At 36.8% G+C, this 22,100-nt stretch overlaps 1 protein-coding gene across 1 annotated transcript in view; it reads right to left on the bottom strand.

Moving 5' to 3' along the window:
- The window catches only part of mib1 (E3 ubiquitin-protein ligase mind bomb 1), a 515,003-nt gene that overhangs the window by 121,145 nt on the left and 371,758 nt on the right, over positions 1-22,100 (bottom strand). Inside the window, exon 14 of the mRNA XM_090415624.1 lies at positions 18,616-18,702. Coding sequence (XP_090271750.1) covers positions 18,616-18,702 — 87 coding nt within the window. The remainder of the gene's footprint in view (positions 1-18,615; positions 18,703-22,100) is intronic.

The raw sequence follows: 22,100 nt of genomic DNA, 5'->3' as shown, positions 1-22,100 counted from the left end.
GAATTCCAGATGATTGGAGTAGAGCTCTCATAGTACCCATATATAAAAAGGGAAAGAAAACTGCATGTGAGAATTACAGAGGTATTTCCCTACTGAGTGTTCCTGGCAAGATCTATGCAAGTATACTTGAGAAACGATTGAGAAAAATTGTGGAAGAAAAGCTTGGTGAAGAACAAGCTGGATTCAGGCCAAATAGAGGCTGTCAGGATCAGATCTTCACTTTACGACAAATAGTCGACAAAGCATGGGAATATAACAAAGATCTGTATTTAAGTTTTGTCGATCTGGAAAAGGCATATGACAAGGTTCCAAGAGAGAAGCTATTCAATACGCTGCAGTTATATGGTGTCAATGGGGCATTATATCAAGCAATACTTAGTCTTTATTTGAGTTGTAAGTCAGCAGTTAGAATTGAAGGAAGTAGAGGAAGATGGTTTAATGTTAAATCTGGTGTGAGACAAGGATGTACATTATCCCCTCTGTTATTCATTATCTATATGGATCACATAATGAAGGAAAGTGGTATTAAACATGATATCAAAATTGGAGATGTTAATGTCAGCTCTTTGCTTTATGCGGATGATGTTATACTTCTAAATAAATCTGCTACAAGTCTGCAAGATTCTCTGACTAAATTGAATTACTGTTGTAATAGATATGGTATGAAGGTCAGCAATAAAAAGACAACGACAATGAAAATAGGCAGAATCATTGAAAATGTCAACTGTGCTGTGAATGGAGAACCTGTGGAACAAGTAAAACATTTCAGCTATTTAGGCACGATTTTTACTGTAGATGGTAAATTAAATATAGAAATAGACAACAGAATCAGCAAAGCTGGTATGGTGGGAAGTCAGTTGAATAAATTCATATGGAATAAGAGAGAAATTAGTCGGAACACTAAATTAGCTGTATACAAGACAGTGTTCGAACCAGTTTTAACTTATGGATCTGAGAGCTGGGTCAGAAGTAAAACACTTGACCAAAGACTAGAGACCACAGATATGAGAGTCCTGAGAAAGATTATAGGCGTGAACAGATGGCATCAATGGCAGTATCATATTAAAAACGATGATATTAGGAACGAACTTGACATTGTCAGAATCCAGGAATGCGTTAGCAGAGCTAATCTCAAGTGGTATGGTCACCTAAACAGAATGGGTGAGGAAAGATTAGCAAAACAAGTGTTCTCTGCCAGGTTGGCAGCAAAACGACCCAGAGGAACACCAAGATATAGGTGGATTGATACGGTACAAAGTGCTTTAGACGATAGAAATATAAGATCTGATAATGTTGGAGTGTTGACAAGTAATAGACTGATTTGGAGGAAAATTGTAGATAGGACATTAATAATGATGTAATTATTTTCATGTAGTACTATCATATCCTGTACACCCCTTGAGGGTACATGGCAGGAATTTGATGATGATTGATGATGATGATGATAAAAATACCCAGAATCAATAGGATTTTGGTGTATTGGACTATTAACTTATAACAATACAGAAGCTTTTCTGAATGCCAAAGAACAGGTCAAACACAGGTGCAACAGATCCTGAGGACTGTGAAGGCATGCCTCCACTGTAATCCTGCGAGAAAGCAGAAAGTGATGTCACAAGAGATGAACGTTTCACATAGAATGATGCCATGTGTACTAACTGATGACCTGGTGGTAAGAGCTTATGGTTGCTCTGCTGGATACTCAATATTACCACAATTTATGTGGCAGAGGGTGATATGGCTGTTCTATCCCAAAATTATCAGGTATATATGCCCAGGATGCCTGCACAGCATGTCATAATAACCAGGATTCAGGGAGAGATCATCATCTAGCATCAGTGATGGTTTGGTGGTGGTGAATGTATTGGGGGGGGGGGGGGGGGGGGAGAGAATGCAACTTGCATTTCTGTGAGAAAAGATTAAAACCGCCACCAAAGTGAATCAAGCCATCGTGCTGAAACCTGGTACAGACCCTGAACTTAAACAGAATTGTTTAAGTTCAGGGTCTTGTTTCATTGTCCGCTGCCTACAATGAAACACCTTGTTTCATTGTAGGCAGCGGACCACACAACAGTGGTTAGAGGTGAATGTGCCCAACCACATATTAACCATCCAGCTGCCTGTCTGGAAGTGTCCCAATCTGAATCCATTGAACTTCAAATTACAGTTGGAGCTTGAGAGAGTAGACTGCAAGAAATGACATCCCAGCATTGCCAGCCTGAATGTGGATTTATAGAGAGCAGTGGCAGCATTTCCGTTGGATGTCGACATGACACCATTGAATGTGATCTCACAGACTTCGGGTAGATGAAGGCAAAAGGGGAACATTTTGAACACTGAGTGCTGCTATATCCACATTGTACACTTGGTTTGTAAGTGCTTAAATGATTTACTGATAGATTAAAGATTTATGCGCTGTTCAAGTCGTAACAGTATTTATGGCTAGATACACACCCACACACATATATATATATACATACATACATGCACATAACAGCAGAAATGAGTGACTAAAACTGAGAGATAACAATATAGAAAAAACAATTTATTATTTTGAATGCATGACTAGTTTTCTTTTCCTAGAAGACTTTTTCTGACTTCCTGGAGGTCTCCCTTAATAATAATAAATAATCAAGCACATAATATGGGAGTGAAAAAAGATAATTACAAAATATAAATTACTAGAGAACAGCAGCTATAAATTAAGTTATAAATGGATTTCTGACTTTTGAAAGCATCTTGGATCTTACAGTATTGTTATGCATGTTCACGTGGGTATGATCTTGTGTATGCCACGGTTCAATGGCTCAGGAGTAGCAATCAGAGAGTTTTATACATTAGGTTAGTACCAACATGGATGGATGGAGGACAATTTCTGCCATAGGTGATGTCACTCACATGTTCTATATGTCATTCAATACATTTTTTTCTGTATATGACCAAAATACAGTATATTACAGTTATTTGATTTTTGCTGAACAAACCAAGGAACAGAGTACTTTTTGAAAATTTTGGCTAACTTCAGTGAAACAGAACTAATACAAGGAACAGAAATAAAACATTTAACACCATTATTATCTTCAATTTCTACAATATCCACAATATATAATTTAAATATTATAGTAGAACAGTTTGGAATGAAAATATCCATAGATAAAATGAAAACAATGGCATTCTGTGGACAAACTCCAGTCAGAAGTAAAATATTGATTAATAATAAAATAATAGAACAGGTAAATACTTTAAATTATCATAGATACAAAATATTATATGAAGGAGAAAAAGACAAAATTAAAAACTTCAAAATTTTTACAGATTATAGGCCTGATAAATAGAACACTTATTCGAATACTGTACAAAAAGAAACACACTTGAAAATATAGAATACTTTTTAGCAGTACCTAAATTATTATATGGCAACAAAATTTGGGCAATAAATAAACAAGTTAAACAAAAAATAAAAACAAGTGAAATGAGATTCATGAGAATAACTACAAAATACACATTAAAAAAAAAGGAACAAAGATATTTTAAAATAACTAAAAATAAAATCAATAGAAGAAAAACTAAACAAATATAAACAAAACTGGATAGAACATTTAAACAGAATGGCCAACACCTGATATCCTAAACAATTAATGAAATATAAACCATATGGGAAGAGAAGGCCAGGTGGACCTCACAAAAGGATATTAGATAATGAGACCGGATCAAGCCAATATGGTCTATACCCGTATTTAGCGTCATGATAATGATGATCGTCTTCAATACAGTGAGCAGGTGGATTAAACAGAAGTTTGTAAATAATCTGCTTATGATAATAACTGTTCTTCTGAAAGATTGTTAGAAGAAATCTTAAGCTCTTTGGTGATCTCTTTTTCTTCACTGATGAGGGAGCAAGCATATTTACCTAATGTAGAAGTGAGGCTAAACTTCTAGGGTGAGTAATGATAAGATTGCACATTAAAGCATCTATTGGTATGTGCAGGTTTTCTGTAAATACAGATATTCGATTTTTCTGACAAACATGAAAGTTTGATGAAATACATTTGTCAAGAAAATTAAAGAATATACAGAAGGAAATTGAAACTAGAAAGAGAATATGAATTTGGATTGTGCAGAAGGAATAATGTAGGACATGTTGATCTGTGTTTGATGGTAAGAAGGATTTGTACAATGATGATGGACTGCACAATACATCATCATTGGTGATGATGATGATGGTTTTAGTGTTAGGTATCCAGAAAGAGCTTTGTTCACCAAATTCATAAATTCAGGAAAAAAACTTAAGCAATCTGTGTGGAAGCAAGTGAATTTGTGGAAAGGCACCCAGGAGGTGAGTGAGTGTGGAATCTAGTTGCTCAAACAAAAATATTGAATTGAGTAGTCAATTTGGGAAGTAAAGATGGGTGGTGGACTAACAGAATGTTACAGTTTCTATATACAAATGCCAGAAGTATCAGGATCAAGAGGGAGAAGTTTTTGACATTGGTTAATGCAACCTCGCCAAAAATTATAGGGATTAGTGATACTTGGGTAACAGCAGGTAATAGTAACAGGGATTGAATGGGAATGGTTTAGTATTTTTAGGGAAGATAGGATGGGGGGGGGGATAAAGAATAGGAGACAAGCAGGAGGCTGGCTGTTCATTTGAAACAATCTGGTGTGAGATTAAGGCCAGTCAGGGAGTTCCATAGATGATCTGGAAGACGTGTTGCCATTTAGCGCAATGAGTATAAGTTGAGTGATTATTATGGGGCACTTCCACTATGAAGATATAGACTGGAAGGAAGAAAACAGAATTTATACACCTACTAAAAGATAATTACTTAAGGCAGCATGTGATGTAGAGGACTAGGGATGGGAGGAGACTGGACCTAGTCATAGGATCAGAACTATCCATAACCAAAGTGATCACATTGCCTCCATGCAGTCTTGACTTGGGAGAGACTATAAAACATGAGGACAATTCTAACAATAAGGGGTATTTGTGGAACTACATGGCAGTTGATTATGACATGATTAGGAAAAATCTTAAACCTGTACCACGGCATAAAACACTGCAGGGTAAGGATGCTAGTAGTGCATGGGATATAGTAAGAGGTCATCTAGAGGAAGCAATATTAAATTGTATACCTAGGACATGGAGGGTTAATCAGGTAGGAGTTTAGATGGATGAGTAATATCATTAAGCATGAGTTACAGCAGAAAAAAATGCTGTGGAGTGTATATAAAGAGAAAGGTGACCAGCATGGCAAGGAAGGCAAAATCAGATTATGAGAAGAATCTATCTGAGCAGGCCAAAGGAAATCCCAAAGAGTTCTTTCATTATGTGGCAAGTAAGAGGAAGAATGACTATGGAAGATTAACCTTAATGAGTGATTGTTGGAAGTTTTTCCACTTGGTTATACTATAAATTAAAGATAACAAGAAATTATATGCTTGTTTTTATCCTTTATCAAAGTATAAAAGTCAAAGTTTGCACCTGAAATATAATCAGGACTGGGGAAACTTGTATAGAAGCTAATGACTTCGCATCACTTGCCTTAGTACTTCAACCTTAGTATCACCTCTGGATCTGGCTCCCATGGGCAAAACCTCAATAAAGGTTGAAACTGGTCTGGGTAGTGATCCTTCCCATAATGCATAGCATTATACATACCTATAAGGATATGTGTGCTTTGCATTATGGGATACTAAGGCAAGTGATGTGATGTCATTAGCTTCTATATATGAGTTGCCCCAATCTTGATTATATGTCAAGTGCAAATTTTGTTTGCTTATACATGATTAAACTGAGTATATAATTTCTTGGTATCTTTAATTTACTTAATGAGTGATGATGGTCACGAGGAGACAGAAGCAGATAAAGTAGATGGGTTACTGAACGACCACTTTGCAAGGGTCTATCATCCTAGTGATATTACTGCTTTAACCTAAGTGACAGACACTAATATGGGAACAGAGGTGGATGAATTGCAGGTTCTTAGGATATTGCAAAATCTCAACGTAAATACAGCTGTGGGATTAGCTGGGACAGCTATGGTGTTGTGAGAATGTGCAAGGGAACTGGCAATGCCTTTGACTAGGCTCTTTAGTTTAAGTCTCAGCTCTGGTAGAGCTCCAAGGGAGTGGAAAGAGGGCAAAATAATTCCCTTGCATAAGGGAGGTTCTAAGACTGCAGTATCAAATTATACCCAAATCAGTGTTTCAGGTGTGGTGGTGGTCAAAGTACAAAAAATTGGTCAAAAAGATAATTTAAGAATGGGTAGATAAAAATATATGAGCTGAGTTGGATAAAGAAAATGGCTAAATGATGATTTTGCTGGATTTTGTAAAGGCATTTGACAGAATACAGTATAGAACTCTGTTATGCAAATTAGAACAAATGGAGATGAATATGACACTGGTTAAATGGATAAGAGGATGGCTGCTGCACAGATATCAAAAAGTGATATATGGAGCAGCAGAATCAAGGCAAAAACAGGTAGCTAGTGTTGTACCACAAAGTTCGGTGCTGGGACCATTGCTGTTTAATTTGTACATAAATGATATAGGAAATAACCTGAAAGGAAATATTCAGTTGTTTGCTGATAGTTAATCAAGGTGATGTAGAAAGCTTGCAGGATGATCAGCATGGCCAAAAGATTATGAGTATCAGTTTAATGTGGAGAAATGTAAAGTTATGCATTTCGGGATAAATAGATTACAAGCTGTGTATCACATCGATGGCACTGTACTCCAGGAAACAGATGAAGCTAGAGGTTTAGGGGTGGTGGTAGACAGAGAATTCAAGTTTAGAGGACATATTGCTAAGGTATCCCATAAGATTACTTGGCTATTGAAGAACAGATTAAGAAGAGATAAGGAAGTTGTTATTCCTCTTTATAAGGCCTCGATATGCCCATATCTGGATTACTGTGCTCAAGTCTGGTGCCCTGGGTTTCTTGGGGGATGAGGAAGTGGTGGAGAGGATTTAGAGGCAAGTGACCAAGATGGCGAGTTCCCTATGAGGATAGATTGAAGGTGTGTGTGGATTTCAGAAGTTGGTTTATAGTAGAAAAAGAGGGGTTATGATAGAAACATTTAAGCTGCTTAAAGTTTTATAGGGATAGATGCAGGGGAAATGTTTCGCACTTGGCTAGAGGAACCAGAACAAGGGGTCATCCCTGGAAGTTGAATAAAGGTGTGGTTAGTAGGGGTGTGAGGACTAGATTTTTTGCTTCGAGAGTTGTGAATGAGTGGAATGGGGTGCTAGAGTCAGTTATGAGTGCTTTGTCTGTTAATGGATTCAAGCAGATAGATTTGGTCTCCTGCGATGAGTCTCCGGACTTCATGGAGGTGCCCTTATAATAATAATAATAATATAGCACTGACAAAGAGTATGTAGAAAAATTATCAGCTGCATCTGCAGTCTCATTTCCCTCAATTCCAATGTGGCTGGGAATCCTGCAGACATGAATATCAAAGTTGGAGACTTTCAATTTGTACAAAACAGTTGTAGAACATGTACTAGCGCAAAGAACTTGTACTAGTAGGTGCAAAAATACGCACCTAGTACAAGCTGAATTGCATGCAACTTTGCTGTACAGTTATTGCAAAGAGTTTGGATTAACTGGATATGATTAAGTCAAGAAATACAGTAGCACAACCAACAGAGGTCTCACATTATTTGAACTGTCAGTATAGACTGGTGGAAGATAAAGTGTTCTGGTGTGTGTGTGTGTGTGTGTGTGTGTGTGTGTGTGTGTGTGTGTGTGTGTGTGTGTGCATGCGTGTGTATTAAATAACTGCACACAGATGGATGTGTAAAACTTCCTTAGTTGGTAAAGTGAGATGTTCTAGGATGAAATGCAAACCTGCCGGAGGAATGCTGTTATGTTTGGTGCAGGTAATGTTGTCAACACACCTGAAGGTAGTGCTTTTTAGAATTGTCTGTTAATTTTTATTGTCCATTGTGTGATCTTATAGTGATCACTTACATAGAAATGTTTATATTCTAACTATGTCCTAAAAATAAAGTCTCTTCCAGGTCATCCTATGTGGACTAGTATCTTTTTCTCTGTGTTGGGAGTCTCAGTATCACACATCAGACAGCCATATGTCTCCCTTCAGTATGCATGTTAAAGAGAATATGCAAACTATTGACTCATCTCTCTATCAAAGATGAGTTCCAAGACAGTCGAGCTGGGAAAATAGAGCTAGTTGGAGTTGCAGACATTAAAATCAGCAAGGATTTTAATGTCTGCTAATTAATATTACTAAGTTAGTGACCTCACTGTTAGAGTAGTAAGATCAAAGGAAATGAAGCTTCAAGGATAAAAACTGAAAGAGGTCAGAATTGTTTTCGGAATAGGGGAGGGGGGGGACAATAGAGAAAACAGCTGCAGAAGAAGAAGAATGACATAATGAGGTAAGGAAATGTTAAGCCACAGGAGATCAAGAAGAGGAGGTTCAAGATCAGACATTCTCTGGCAAGGATTATCTGATCACACAAAAGCATAGAAGGAGTCATAGAGCATCTTCTTCTTCTACAGCTTCTCCCACTTAAGTGGGGTCACTGTTTGTTATGAGTCTCCTCCACACCTTCCTGTCTTGGGCTGTCACCACATCCAAGTTCTTCATCTTCAAGTCCTCTTCTACCAGCTCCCTCCATCTCTTCTTTGGCCGCCCACGCTTCCGCCTTCCTTGCACATCCATCTGCATGACCCTTCTTCCCACATATTCGTCCTCCCTCCTCATCACATGACCAAACCATCTCAACCTTGCCTCCTGTATTTTCGCTCCTAAGTTCGTAACTTTCACTGTTCCCCTGACATAGTCATTTCTCAGGTGATCCTTTCTGGTCACACCGCACATCCACCTAAGCATTCTCATCTCTGATACTTCCATCCTGCTGATGTTATTTTTCCTCAGGGCCACAGTTTCTATAGCATATGTCATAGCTGGCCTCACTACTGTCCTATAAATTTTGCCTTTCAGATTGATCGGCACCCTCTTATCGCATAACACTCCAGCCATCTCCCTCCAGTTCCTCCAACCTGCTTGTATCCTGCATCCCACTTCCTTCTCAGCTCCTCCATCTTCTTCCACTGTTGAACCTAAGTATCTAAAGTCTCTCACCTTCCTGATGACATTTCCTTCCAGCTCCAGATCTGTCTCCTGGCCACCGCCCACTGCGCAACACATATACTCTGTCTTACTTCTGCTCAGTCTCATACCTCTCTCTTCCAGTACTTTTCTCCATCTTTCCAGTTTAGTTTCCGCTTCTTCTCTTGAATCTACACACAGCAAGATGTCATCTGCATACAACATTGTCCAAGGTGCATCTTCTCTCACCTCCTCTGTTATCACCTCCATCACAATATTAAACAGAAATGGACTTAATGCTGACCCTTGATGCAAGCCAACTGTTACTTGAAAACTTTCTGTCTGTCCCAAACAGGTCTGAACACTTGTCTTCACATTTCTGTACATTTCCCGCACCAACCTGACATATTTCTCCGGCACCTTCTTCTCCCTCAGACACATCCAGACTTCTTGCCTTGGCACTCTATCGTATGCTTTCTCCAGATCAATAAATACCAGATGTAGCTCCCTTTGTTTCTCTCGATATTTTTCCATCATCTGTCGTAACCCAAAGATAGCATCTGTTGTTGATCTACCAGGCATGAAGCCAAATTGTTCCTTTGCAATCTCCACCTCTTCCCTCAATCTACCATCAAGAACCCTTTCTAGGATCTTCATTGTATGGGACATCAACTTTATTCCTCTGTAATTTTTACAGTCTTGTGCATCCCCTTTACCCTTGTAGATGGGAACAAGAGTACTCTCCCTCCATTCCTCGGGTATATTTTCCTGTTGGCAAACTTTCATGAACAGGTCCCACAGCAGGTCAATTCCCTCTTCCCCCAGTGCCTTCCATGCCTCCACTGGAATTCTGTCGGGGCCCACCGCTTTTCCATTCCTCATCCTCTTCATGGCCTCCGTCACTTCCATTCTACTGATGTTCTGCACCATCCCCTCAGAAGGCTGCCCATCTCCTCTGTGAGTCCTTGCATTTTCCTCATTCAAAAGTCCCTCAAAGTATATTTTCCATCTGTTTCTTTTTCAGAAGGAGTCATAGAGCATGTAGGTTGGAAAAGATGGACTGTGGTTGTTGCAGTAAATTCAGCTTTTATCAAAAATAAGAGACTAGGTTCAGATGAATGTAGGTAATGGTAAAATTAAAATAAGTTAGTGGTTAAGCCACCAATGTTGGGGAAGTAGATGCATACGAGATTTTTTTATTTTTTTGTAGCAAATTTCTTAAACGTTTCTTTGGATTTTTTGAAGGCAGTTTGTATTTTATATTAACCATAACGACACTATAATTGATTCAAAATCAATTGCTTCATACTTTAAATAATACCAGAAGGAAATAAATTAGTTATTTATTGAACTAATATCACTGGATTTCTAACCATCTTCAAAGCACAAACTACACTGGCCAACAAAAAAATTTTTTTTTTCTGCTGATTATGATCTGACACTTGTTTTTTACTAATTTGGGTGCATTGATTTCAAATATCAAACCCATTTTTCTCTATCACATCAGGTTTTTCATCTATGGCATTTTTTTTTGCTAATTTGTAAGTTTTTGATAGTTTTAAGGAGGCAGTACTATTTAGAGGATCAAAAAAATCAATTTTTTAATATTATTTTCTGAAAGTATGTACTTTTAAAAATCTGTTCCTAGCTTTTTATTAAGAAATTCGAAAAATTCCCGAAGATATAGCCTATTATTCAAAGTGGTGCGCAGATCAGAATCAGTCAATCATTAATCGATCGTGAAAGTATGATGAGCGCTTATAATGTTTCAATAAAGTCTGTTTTTTTCTGTCTTGTTAATTGCATGTTAGTTGGCAGTGAAAAAAATACATCATGTCTACTACTCGAAATTGTGTCAATAGTGTAGATTCCTTCTGCTACATTTGTGGCAGCTTTACTGTTCCCAGTCAAAGGACAAATATCACTGATTTCGTTAAGAAAGTGTACTTTGCATACTTTGATGTAAAAATTGCAGATCAGGACAAGTCATGGGCTCCAAATAAAGTGTGTAAGTCATGTGTAGAAAATTTACGACAGTGGAGCAAGGGAAAATGCCAAAAATTAGCTTTTGACATTCAAATGATTTGGCGTGAACCGAAAAATCACATAGATGATTGCTATTTTTGTTTAGTTCAGACTTCTGGTTATAATAAGAAGAATAAGAAAAAAATTGTGTATCCAAATCTCGACTCAGCAATTCAGCCAGTTGTTCATTCCAACGAAATAGCAGTGCCAATTTATAAAGGACTTCCTTTACTTGAGAACGAGCATGATCGGGATATGCCAGATGTTCTTGAGGGGCAAGACCTGGATGTTGATTTAGACAATGAAAATTTAATTTCTAGTTCTGGACTGCAATGTTTTACTCAAGCGGAATTGAATAACTTAGTAAGAGATTTGGGCCTATCAAAGGAATCATCGGAATTGTTAGCTTCAAGATTAAATGAAAAAAACTTACTGGAGCAAGATACGAAGATAATTTTTTATCGTAGCAGGGAAAGTAATCTTGTACAATATTTTAAACATGAGTGTGGGTTTGTTTACTGTAACAATGTGTCAGGTTTACTAACTGAAATGAGTGATGTACAATATCATCCAAATGAGTGGTGTTTATTTATTGACAGTTCAAGCAGAAGTCTCAAGTGTGTCTTACTACACAATGGGAATGTATATGGCTCAATTCCCATTGGCTATTCAGTCCACTTAAAGGAAACATATCAGGACATTAAAAAGGTTCTGAAGTTATTAAAATATACAGACCATAACTGGATCATCTGTGTGGATCTTAAAATGGTGAACTTTTTACTTGGCTTTCAAAGAGGATACACAAAATTTCCGTGTTTTCTATGCTTCTGGGATAGTCGAGCTAAAAACCAACACTGGAGTCAGAAACATTGGTCTCTTAGAATATCCTTAAATGTTGGAGAATGGAATGTTATAAATCAACCTTTAATCGACAGAGAAAAAATCATTTTCCACCTTTACACATCAAACTAGGTCTTATGAAGCAGTATGTTAAAGCTTTAGATTTACAAGGTGACTGTTTCCAATACATATGTGAAAAATTTCCACGACTTAGTTATGAAAAAATTAAAGCCGGTGTATTTGATGGACTGCAAATTAGAACTTTAATGAGAGACCCAAATTTCATCAACTCTATGAACGAAATTGAGAAAGAGGCCCAAATAATTTTCTTGGAAACAAAAAAGCGTGCAATTACAAAGATCTAGTGGAAACAATGCTTGAAAATTTCCAGCGCCTAGGTTGCAACATGAGCATAAAGCTTCATTTCCTATACAGTCATCTTGAGGTAAGGTAAGGTATTGCTGATTAATTGCAGCCAACAAGAGTAGGAGTCAGATGGGCAGATGGCAGTTCTTTGAAGTCAATCTAGTGTGAGATTGAAGCCAATAGGCCAAAATATAAAACTCGTTGCTGCTATAGGCCAGGGCATGCCAGGGATGATGTGGAAGACATGCATCAGCAGATTAGTACAATAAGTGCAAGTTGAGTAATTATCATGGGGGGGGGACTTCAACTTTGAAAATATAACTGGAAAGAGGAAAGATCATGTGGAAGGAAGGAAATGGAATTTATACACTTACTGAGAGATAATCACTTGTGGAGAATATAACAGAGGGGGGACTTGTGATATGAGAGTGTTGGATCTTGTTATAGGGTCAGAAGACCTGTCCATAACTAAGATGGGTACATTGCCTCAAATTAAGGAAAGTGATCATGTGGTCTTGACTTTGGGAGGTAGCAAAACACATGGAAAGTCCAGTTAAGAAGGGGGGGGAGGGGGGTATATGTGGAATTACAAGGCCAGTGATTATGATATACTTGACTTGAGGAGACAAATTGAAGCAGTATCATGGCATAAAAATCTACAAGTTAAGGATGTTCACAATGCATGGGGGATAGGCAAGGGCTATCAATATCTGGAGAAAGCAATATCACATCGTATATCCAAGGTTAGGAGGATGAATGAACCAGGTTGAAATTAGATGGATGAGTAGCATCATTAAGTGTGAGCTGCAAAAAAAAAAAAAAAAAAAAAAAAAGAAAAAGAAAAAGAAAAAAAAAATTATTATTATTTTTTTTAATGTTGAGGCCATACACAGGAGGTTGATTGGTCAACCTATAGTACATTAGTACCATGTATGGGTAGTGGAGGGTATATAAGGAGAAATGTGAATAGGTAACTCATGAACGGTACAAGGATCAGGCAAGGAAAGACTACCAGCATGGTAAGGAAGGGAAAATCAGATTATGAGAACAGAGGTTGATGAATTAGAGGTACTTTGGATATTGCAGAATCTGAATGTAAATACAGCTGTGAGAGTTTATGGGATATCGGCTCATATTTTAAGAGAATGTGCAGGGGAACTGGCAACGACTTTGAGTAAGCGGTTTAAGTCTCAGCTCTGGAAAAGTCCTAAGAAGTGGAAAGAGGGCAAAATAATTCCTTTGCATAAAAGATAATCTAAGTGTGTGGCAGCAAATTATAGGTTTATTAGTATTTCAGGAATGGTGATGAAAGTACTGGAAAAGTCAGCACGATAACAAAATACCACGTAATATCAACATCATGTGCAGCTACTATAAATGGGCACACACCTATCCTCTGTACGTAATCAGTAAGCATTTGCCAATAATGGGGAAGTGTGGTGATGTAAGCCAATTTGACCACAGGCAAATTGGCTTACATCACCAGATAGTTGGGGCCCAGAGAGAAGGTGCAAGTATTCTGAAAACAGCTTTAATCTATATATTAATAATATTCAGAAGGGCTTGATAGGAGATTTCCAATTGTCTGCTGATGATACAAAGATAGGAAGGATAATCAGCAATATAGTTGACAAGTAGTAGTTGCAATATGATTTGAATAGGCTGGAAGTGTGAGCAAATGATAATGAATATCGATTTAATGTTAGTAAGTGTAAAGTTATGCACTCTGACATGATATGTCCAATGGCATATTATATTGGTGGAATTATGCTTGGAGTAACTGATGAGGCCAGAGTTCTTGGAATTATGGTGTATAGAAAGTTGAAGTTCATGGGTCACATGGCAAAAACTGCAAATACAAATCAAAGAATGATTATGATGTTCAAAGGAACATTGACATGTAAGAATCTGGAAGTTATTTTTCCTCTTTACAAGGCCTAGATATGATCACACTTGGAATACCATGTGTGGATTTGGTCTCCTGTGCTCCAAAATGATAATGAAGCTGTGGAAACTTACGAAGATAATATCAGGATTATGGAATGTACATTATGAGGGCAGATTGAAGACATATGGACTGCCAGCACTGGTAGACAGGATAAAGAAGAATGATATGATCAGTTTCTGAGAACACATTACATGATATGTTGATAAAAATTTTTCATTATGTAGAAGGAGAGGACAAGGGAGCATCTGTGGAAGCTAAGTTTCTGTACAGTTGAGAAAGGGTAAGAGCTAGATTTTTTTTTCTCACAGAACTGCAAGTGAGTGGAACAGTTTGCCTGTTGAAGTAGTGAGTGCATCTGGCATAAATTAGCTTGAGAGAAGGCATAACAGGTGGTGTGGGTGATGCATGGACTCCCTCAATTAATCCTTGACTTCGTGGAGGGTTAATAATAATAATTTACAAATATGCAGATAGGATTAACTGATCCTATTGGAGCATTACTTAGATTCTACAAAGCCAAATTTCTTAAGTTATTCAGTGTAACACATAAGAGAAGATGAATGGATGTGAAAGTGAAAACCTTCATCTTAATATGTTGCTTTCACTTGAAGTACTAAGTCATCCTCTGCTTATTCCATCAGTTGATGAGATAACCTCTAACATTTCTAAAGTCATGAGGTCTCTTTACCTTGCCTAGCAGACCAACAATGCTGTCTTAAATACATCAAATAAAAATTTTGATGCTACAAGATATGTAGAGAAAAGCAATTTTTAGAGAAAAGAAATAAAGTTTATAATTAATAGAAGTAAATGCATATTTCCTTCTCTAACAAATAAATAATCAATGCATAAGTCATGACTTCTACATCGATTATTATTATTTTGTTAGTGAGTGTTTTGTTGGACAAGGGAAATAATTAACGATGTTAATGCTGGATTTTCCAAAGCATTCAGGCAATTCCAAAGCAATACTACATAGAATTCTGTTACATAAATTGGAGCAAGTGGAGATGGTGCTGGTAATATGGATAAGAGGGTGGTTGATGGACAAATATCAAAAGGCTGGTGATACAACAGGATTCTGAATTTAGGCCATTGTTATTTAATTTGCATATTGATACAGGAAATGATTTAAGGATAAATATCCAAATGCTTGCCGATAATGCAAAACTGAAAGAATGACTGTCAATAAAGATGAGATAGAGATATTGCAGGATGACTTTAAATAGACTTAAAAGGTCATGCATTTTGGAAAGAAGTGACAAGCTGCACACTATAGGAAATCGATGAGGCAAGAGATTTATTTGAGCATGACTGTTGAAGTTTAGAGGATATACTGCAAAAGTAGCCAAAACAGCAAATTATTTGGATGTTGAAGAATACACTTATGTGCAGGGATAGGGAAACTATTTTTCTTCTTCATAAGATTGCTTCTGGATTACCCACAGGTGGTCTAGTCATCTGGGTGCTTAGGGATGAGGGAAGTGAGACAGAGCTTTCAGAGGAAAATGACAAAGATTGTGACAGGTCTATGCAATGCTCCTTATGTCTGTGTGTTACAAATGTTAATTGGAAGGTGGAAAAAAGAGGGAACACAATAGAAACATCAGTAATTAAAGGAATTTTATAATACTGACAGGAATTATTTTTATCCAATACATAGCAAGACATGAGAGAACAAGTGATCACCTCAGGAAATTATATAATAGTATGGTTAGCAAAGGTGTAAAAAACTAGATTTTTTGCTTGAAGGGTGGTGAATTGATGGGATGAGGTGCCAGAAGCAGTGAATGTTTCATCGGTGATTCAGTTCAAGGAAATGTATGATAAGTATGGGTCTCCTGTGATGAATCTCTGACCCCATGGAGATGCCAAAGAAAATAATAATAATAATTATAAAGCTTATAATAATTCTCAAAATGTCTGTCTTCTACTTGAATATACATTTCCAAGCACTGTACTTCATCTGTATCATTATTGGTCCTTTTGAGTGTGCAACAGCCAAAATATAGCCATTCATATCACTAACCATTTTTGTTTGTTTGTTTGTTTACAATAGCATTTACAGTGATTCTCGAAACAATGCTCTAAAGAATTAGGGATAGAAGATTTAGCTGGCTAAGAATCCTCTCAACCAATCCAAAAATTGGAATCGTGATGTTCAGATAATCAGAAACCAGATGGGAAAACAGGGAAAAAAACCCTCCACCACAATAGAAAGACATATATTACTGCAAATTACTGCTGTAGTAGTTGACTGCATGTCATGTCAATAAATTTGGGATACCTTGCTAAAAGAGATGGTGCCTCAATTTGCAAAACATTCAGCCTTGTTTCCTCACTGATAATGAACATGTAGTCTATCCATTCCATCATCTTCTTAAGCTGCTCTGTTAGAATAGTGAATGAACTGCATATATATATATATATATATATATATATATATATATATATATATATATTTTTTTTTTTTTTTTTTACGACAAATAGTTGAGAAAGCATGGGAATATAACAAAGATCTGTATTTAAGTTTTGATGATCTGGATATGACAAGGTGCCAAGAGAGATGCTATTCAATACGGTACAGTTATATGGTATAAATGGGGCATTATATCAAGCAATACTTAGTCTTTATTTGAAAGTAAGTCAGCAGTTAGAATTGAAGGAAGTACAGGAAGATGGTTTAATGTTAAATCTGGTGTGAGACAATGATGTACATTATCCCCTCTGTTATTCATTATCTATATGGATCACATTATGAAGGAAAGTGGTATTAAACATGATATCAAAATTGGAGATGTTAACGTCAGCTCTTTGCTTTATGCGGACGATGTTATATTATTATTATTATTATTATTCAGGCCTTCATGGAGTCAAAAGACTCATCAAGGGGAGGTCCCCCCTAAGAAACACAAAGTCTATCATACCACTCCTTAAACTCATTGACCGTTCTCACTCTCACCACTCCATCAGGCAATGCATTCCAGGGTTCAACCACCCTCCACGCAAACCACTCCTCACCCTCTTGATCACAGTTTCCTTTCGTAACTTCCAGGGATGGCCTCTTGTCATCATTCCTTCCCGCTGTTCAACCAAGCGAAAGAACTCCCCAGTGTCAACCCTACTTCTAAATAAATCCGCTACAAGTTTGCAAGATTCCCTGACTAAATTGAATAACTGTTCAATTTCCTATCCAACAAGTCAGCATTAAAAAGACAACGACAATGAAAATAGGTAAAATTGTTGAAAATGTCAACTGTGTTGTGAACGGGGAAAACATTTCAACTACTTAGGCACAATTTTTACTGAAGATGGTAAATTAAATATGGAAATAGACAACAGAATCAACAAAGCTGGTATGGTAGGCAGTCAATTGAATAAATTCATATGGAATAAGAGAGAAATTAGTCGGAACACTAAATTAGCTGTATACAAGACAGTGTTCAAGCCAATTTTAACTTATGGATCTGAGAGCTGGGTCAGAGGTAAAACACTTGACCAAAGATTAGAGACCACAGATATGAGAGTCCTGAGAAAGATTAGAGGCATGAACAGATGGCATTAATGGCAATATCATATTAAAAACGAGGATATTAGGAAAGAACTTGACATTGTCAGCATCCAGGAATGTGTTAGCAGAGCTAATATCAGGTGGTATGGTCACTTAAACAGAATGAGCGAGGAAAGATTAGCAAAACAAGTGTTCTCTGCCAGGTTGGCAGGAAAACGACCCAGAGGAAGACCAAGATATAGGTGGATGGATATGGTCAAAGTACCTTAGACGATAGAAATATAAGATCTGATAATGTTGGAGTCTTGACAAGTAACAGACTGATTTGGAGGAAAATTGTAGATAGGAAGTTAGTAATGATGTAAATTTTTCATGTAGTACTATCATATCCTGTACACCCCTTGAGGGTACATGTCAGGAATTTGATGATGATGATTTTTTTTTTTTTTTTTTCCCAGTTCAATCATTATTTAAACTAGCAGTTAAAAGACAAGGAACAGCTCCAAGATCATGCTTAATGGTTTAGTTTTTTAAAATTTAAAAATCATTTTAATCTATGAAGATTATACAAAAACATATCCCAAAAATTGAGGATTAATTCAGTGTTCATGGTACCTAACAATTTTGTAAATAAGTGAATTTTGTATGATAAAGCATTGATAACAAATCTAATTAACTATTTTCACATATACTCTTTTTTTCTTTCTAATATATCATTTCAGAATATCATAATGTAATGTAATATTATCAAGTTACCCATAAAAATGTAATACATGAATTGGAAGTAATTAATATGAGAATTCTGCACCTCTCCCTCAAATGACCTACTACTTACTCTAACAATCTGGGTATGTTGTCTTTCAACAGCAAGATGCAGAGGAGTTTGAAGGTTAACATTCTGTAGATCCATATTAACTCGGCCCTAGAGGAGAGAGAGAGAGAGAGAAAAAAAAAAAAAAAAAAAAATATATATATATACACACACACACACACATATGCTAATTAAAATTTAGGTTGTAAAAACAATGCATTTTCATAATATTTAAAAACTAAGAAATGGTAATGCCATTTACTATTCTTTTACAGTTGAGAGCGCACTTATTCAAATGTAATAAATATCCCAAAGAACTAGATATAAATATATATATATATATATAGTTTTGCCTTCTTGTATAAGTCTTTTCACCTATCAAACTCACTCCACACATCCACAAACTCCACACCATGCATAGAGTCATTTGCAATTATGGCCCTCCTTCTTAACTCTACTCTGTCATACCGTACCAACAAAAGTTGGTCAATTGGTAGAGCCTCTGCTACTAATGGCTCAGCAAAAAGTTAAGCAAGTTTGAGCACGGTTAGTAGTTGGAAGGGATCAATCATCGATGCTGTTAGCACACTCTCCCTCAATGAGTCTTTGGACTCCCTGGAGGTGTCACATAATAATAATAATAATAATATATATATATATATATATATATAAAAAATCATCTATATATCCAGACTGGTTCCAGCCAACCAGACTACATATGGTGATGGCAGTATCCTGGGATGGGGATTGCTCTCATGAACATCACTGTGTCCTCTCATCCCCCATAATTCTCATTTGGGAACTGTTTTGGACAATTATTACCCTATACGTTGACTTGTGGCCAAATGGATCTGGACTCTTCCAGCATGGCAAAACCATGTAATCACAAAACTCACACTGTGAAAGCATGGGTCAAAGGGCATATCCAAGAATTCCTTATGACTCCCTTGCTACCTAATTCTGATTTGAATGGCATCGAACATCTATTGGATCATATGGAACACATTATCTATTAGTCGACACCATTACTTTGCTTGGTCACAGACATCTGGGACATATTCAATCTAGTTGGTCCAGAATAACTCAAAATACTTTTTATGGTCTAGCAGAGTTGATGTCAAGATTGGGGCAAGCAGTTATCTTAGCAAAAGGAGGCCCAAGATGCTAGGCAGTCAAAATGTTTGACTAATGAGTGTTTGTGTGCGAGTGTGTAACTTCATTGTTGAAAAACACAAACATGGCAGATGTGGCAGCAGGGTTATACACCAGTTGATTGTGAAGCCTCCTGACTTGTAACTGACAGGTTCGACCCTGTGCATGAACTGGCAGTTGTCATGCAGCACCATCGTTTTAAATGATGAATCCTTGAATTGGAGGATGTTATGGGTCTCTAAGTATGTATGGCATGTCCTTGAAGGCTATCCACTCTCATTGGACAAAAAAGCATAGAACAGAAACTGCAATCCCTGCTCTGGAGACCAAACATGACATATGTCACTTCAGACCTCCAATAAGCCAGATGATGGCATTTCACTGGGCAATGAAGGTCATCTAATATCTAGCAGTCTAGCTGGCATTTCCTCCAACTGTGTTTATATGTTTATAACTTTCATTGACAATGTCCCAAGCTCCTTTAAAAGTTTGTCCTATATCCTTCACAATGGTTTTGAGAGAGTATAATATTAAGTTCTGACCACATATGGTACTGTTGTATTATAGATCATGAGACTATATGTATTAGGGCAGTGTTTCTCAAACTTCAGATATCCGCATACCTCTTCTTAAATTTTCATTATTACCAAGTATCCCCCTTATCAAATAATAAATAAATAGAGTATGTTTCATTGTAAATGTCTATATTTCATTTGAATTTATATGTTCATGTAAACAAAAAATATGATTAACTTTTAATAAAACAAAATTTGGAATAGGTTCCTCTTCATTTCCCGTCCATGAAAATCCACATTTCAAGTAATTACGAAGATTTTCATCTTCTTCATAGTTGGTTCTCTAGATATGTAAGACGACACACCCTTATCAATTTCATTTGATCCAGATGCAATATTGCTTACACCTACTTGTATTTGCTATATTGCTCTCTTTTGTGGCTTATAAATCCAATCTTTAACCATGATCCATACTTAAGAATTTGAAAGCTAAAAAAATTACCGTAAATATAATGATTCCATGCGTTAATAATGCATAGCCAAAAATTGCCATATACCCCCAGGGATACACGTACTACACTTTGAGAAACACTGTATTAAGGGGTTGATACAAACATACATACCCTTTGCTTCATTCCCTTCTTCTACCCAGTGAATATCCTTTCTACTCACCCACCCACACAATATTGTGTGGGTGTGGGTAGAAGGATATTCACTGGGATAGTTGTATAAGCAGGGGGAGTATGGATACTGACACTAATAGGAGATAATAATATTGTGGGGCAAAATAAGTTAGCAAGTGTGAATCAGGTATCCATTTTGGGAGAATTCAACTACAGCAATATAGACAGACAAAGAAACAACATATGGTAATAAGGGAGCTTAAATAACAACAATAAGATAATTTTCTTTGGCGATTTCATTGTTCATAATTCTGACTGGCTTCCCTTCTCTAACTTCACAGCCCAAGCTGGCAAATAAGCAAAACATTTTTGCTATCAGCAATGATTTAACATAAATTGTCCAAAACCCACCAGAATTCTAGATAATTCACTTCATTCTCCCAACACTTTGGAGGAAAACTCTTCCTCCAAATACACCGCTGATGTTAGATTCCCTTGTGGTAAACCTGACAATAATATTGTCCATGTCCAGAGGCATAACCAGGGCCACGAGGTGGTGCATTATATGCATTGGGTCATTATTAGCACTGCTGAAGGCTGCAGTATTTTAGTTAATAATATTAGTTAATAATATTTAGTTAATAATAACTTATTCAACCACTATAACAATAACTTATTAATTTGCAGGAAAACCTTGTATTTTCTGTTTAAATATGATATTGTTGGTATAGCACCAATGCATGGCAGAACAATTGCAGCAAAGACATCATTGTTGGGTGAACTGAATTTACATGATTTGTACAGTGCAATGTGTGTGATATGCATTCATTGCAAAAGTTAAAGGATTTAGGGAAGGAGAGCAAAACTGGTGAGCAAGTGTGTATTAAGTGGTATGAGACTGAGCCTCAGCTTAATGGCAAGAATGAAGCAAGTGTTAGAAGGGGGGGGGGGAGGGGGTTGACAGTATCGATGGTAGAATGGAAAATGTTAACATTGGAATTAATGTCGAACATGCAGCAGTGGAAATACAGGAGAACGAAATGGATATAAATAAGGAAATAGCATGCTTGCATGTTATTTTTCACAGGACAAAGCACAAAAGCAAAAAGTTGCAGAAGCAGCAAGAGATTAGCAGGGCTGAGAAGAGAAAGAAACAGGTGGTCCAATATAACAATCAAGGTCATGTGAACAAACAAGAAAAAGAAGGTAATGAGAATTA

Source organism: Typopeltis vanoorti, chromosome 3 (assembly GCF_054136105.1).
Source record: "Typopeltis vanoorti isolate ZY-2024b chromosome 3, IOZ_Tvanoo_1.0, whole genome shotgun sequence".
Lineage (NCBI taxonomy): Eukaryota > Metazoa > Arthropoda > Arachnida > Uropygi > Thelyphonidae > Typopeltis > Typopeltis vanoorti.
Note: the sequence above shows the minus strand (reverse complement) of the source record. Positions and strands in the feature narration are given on the sequence as shown.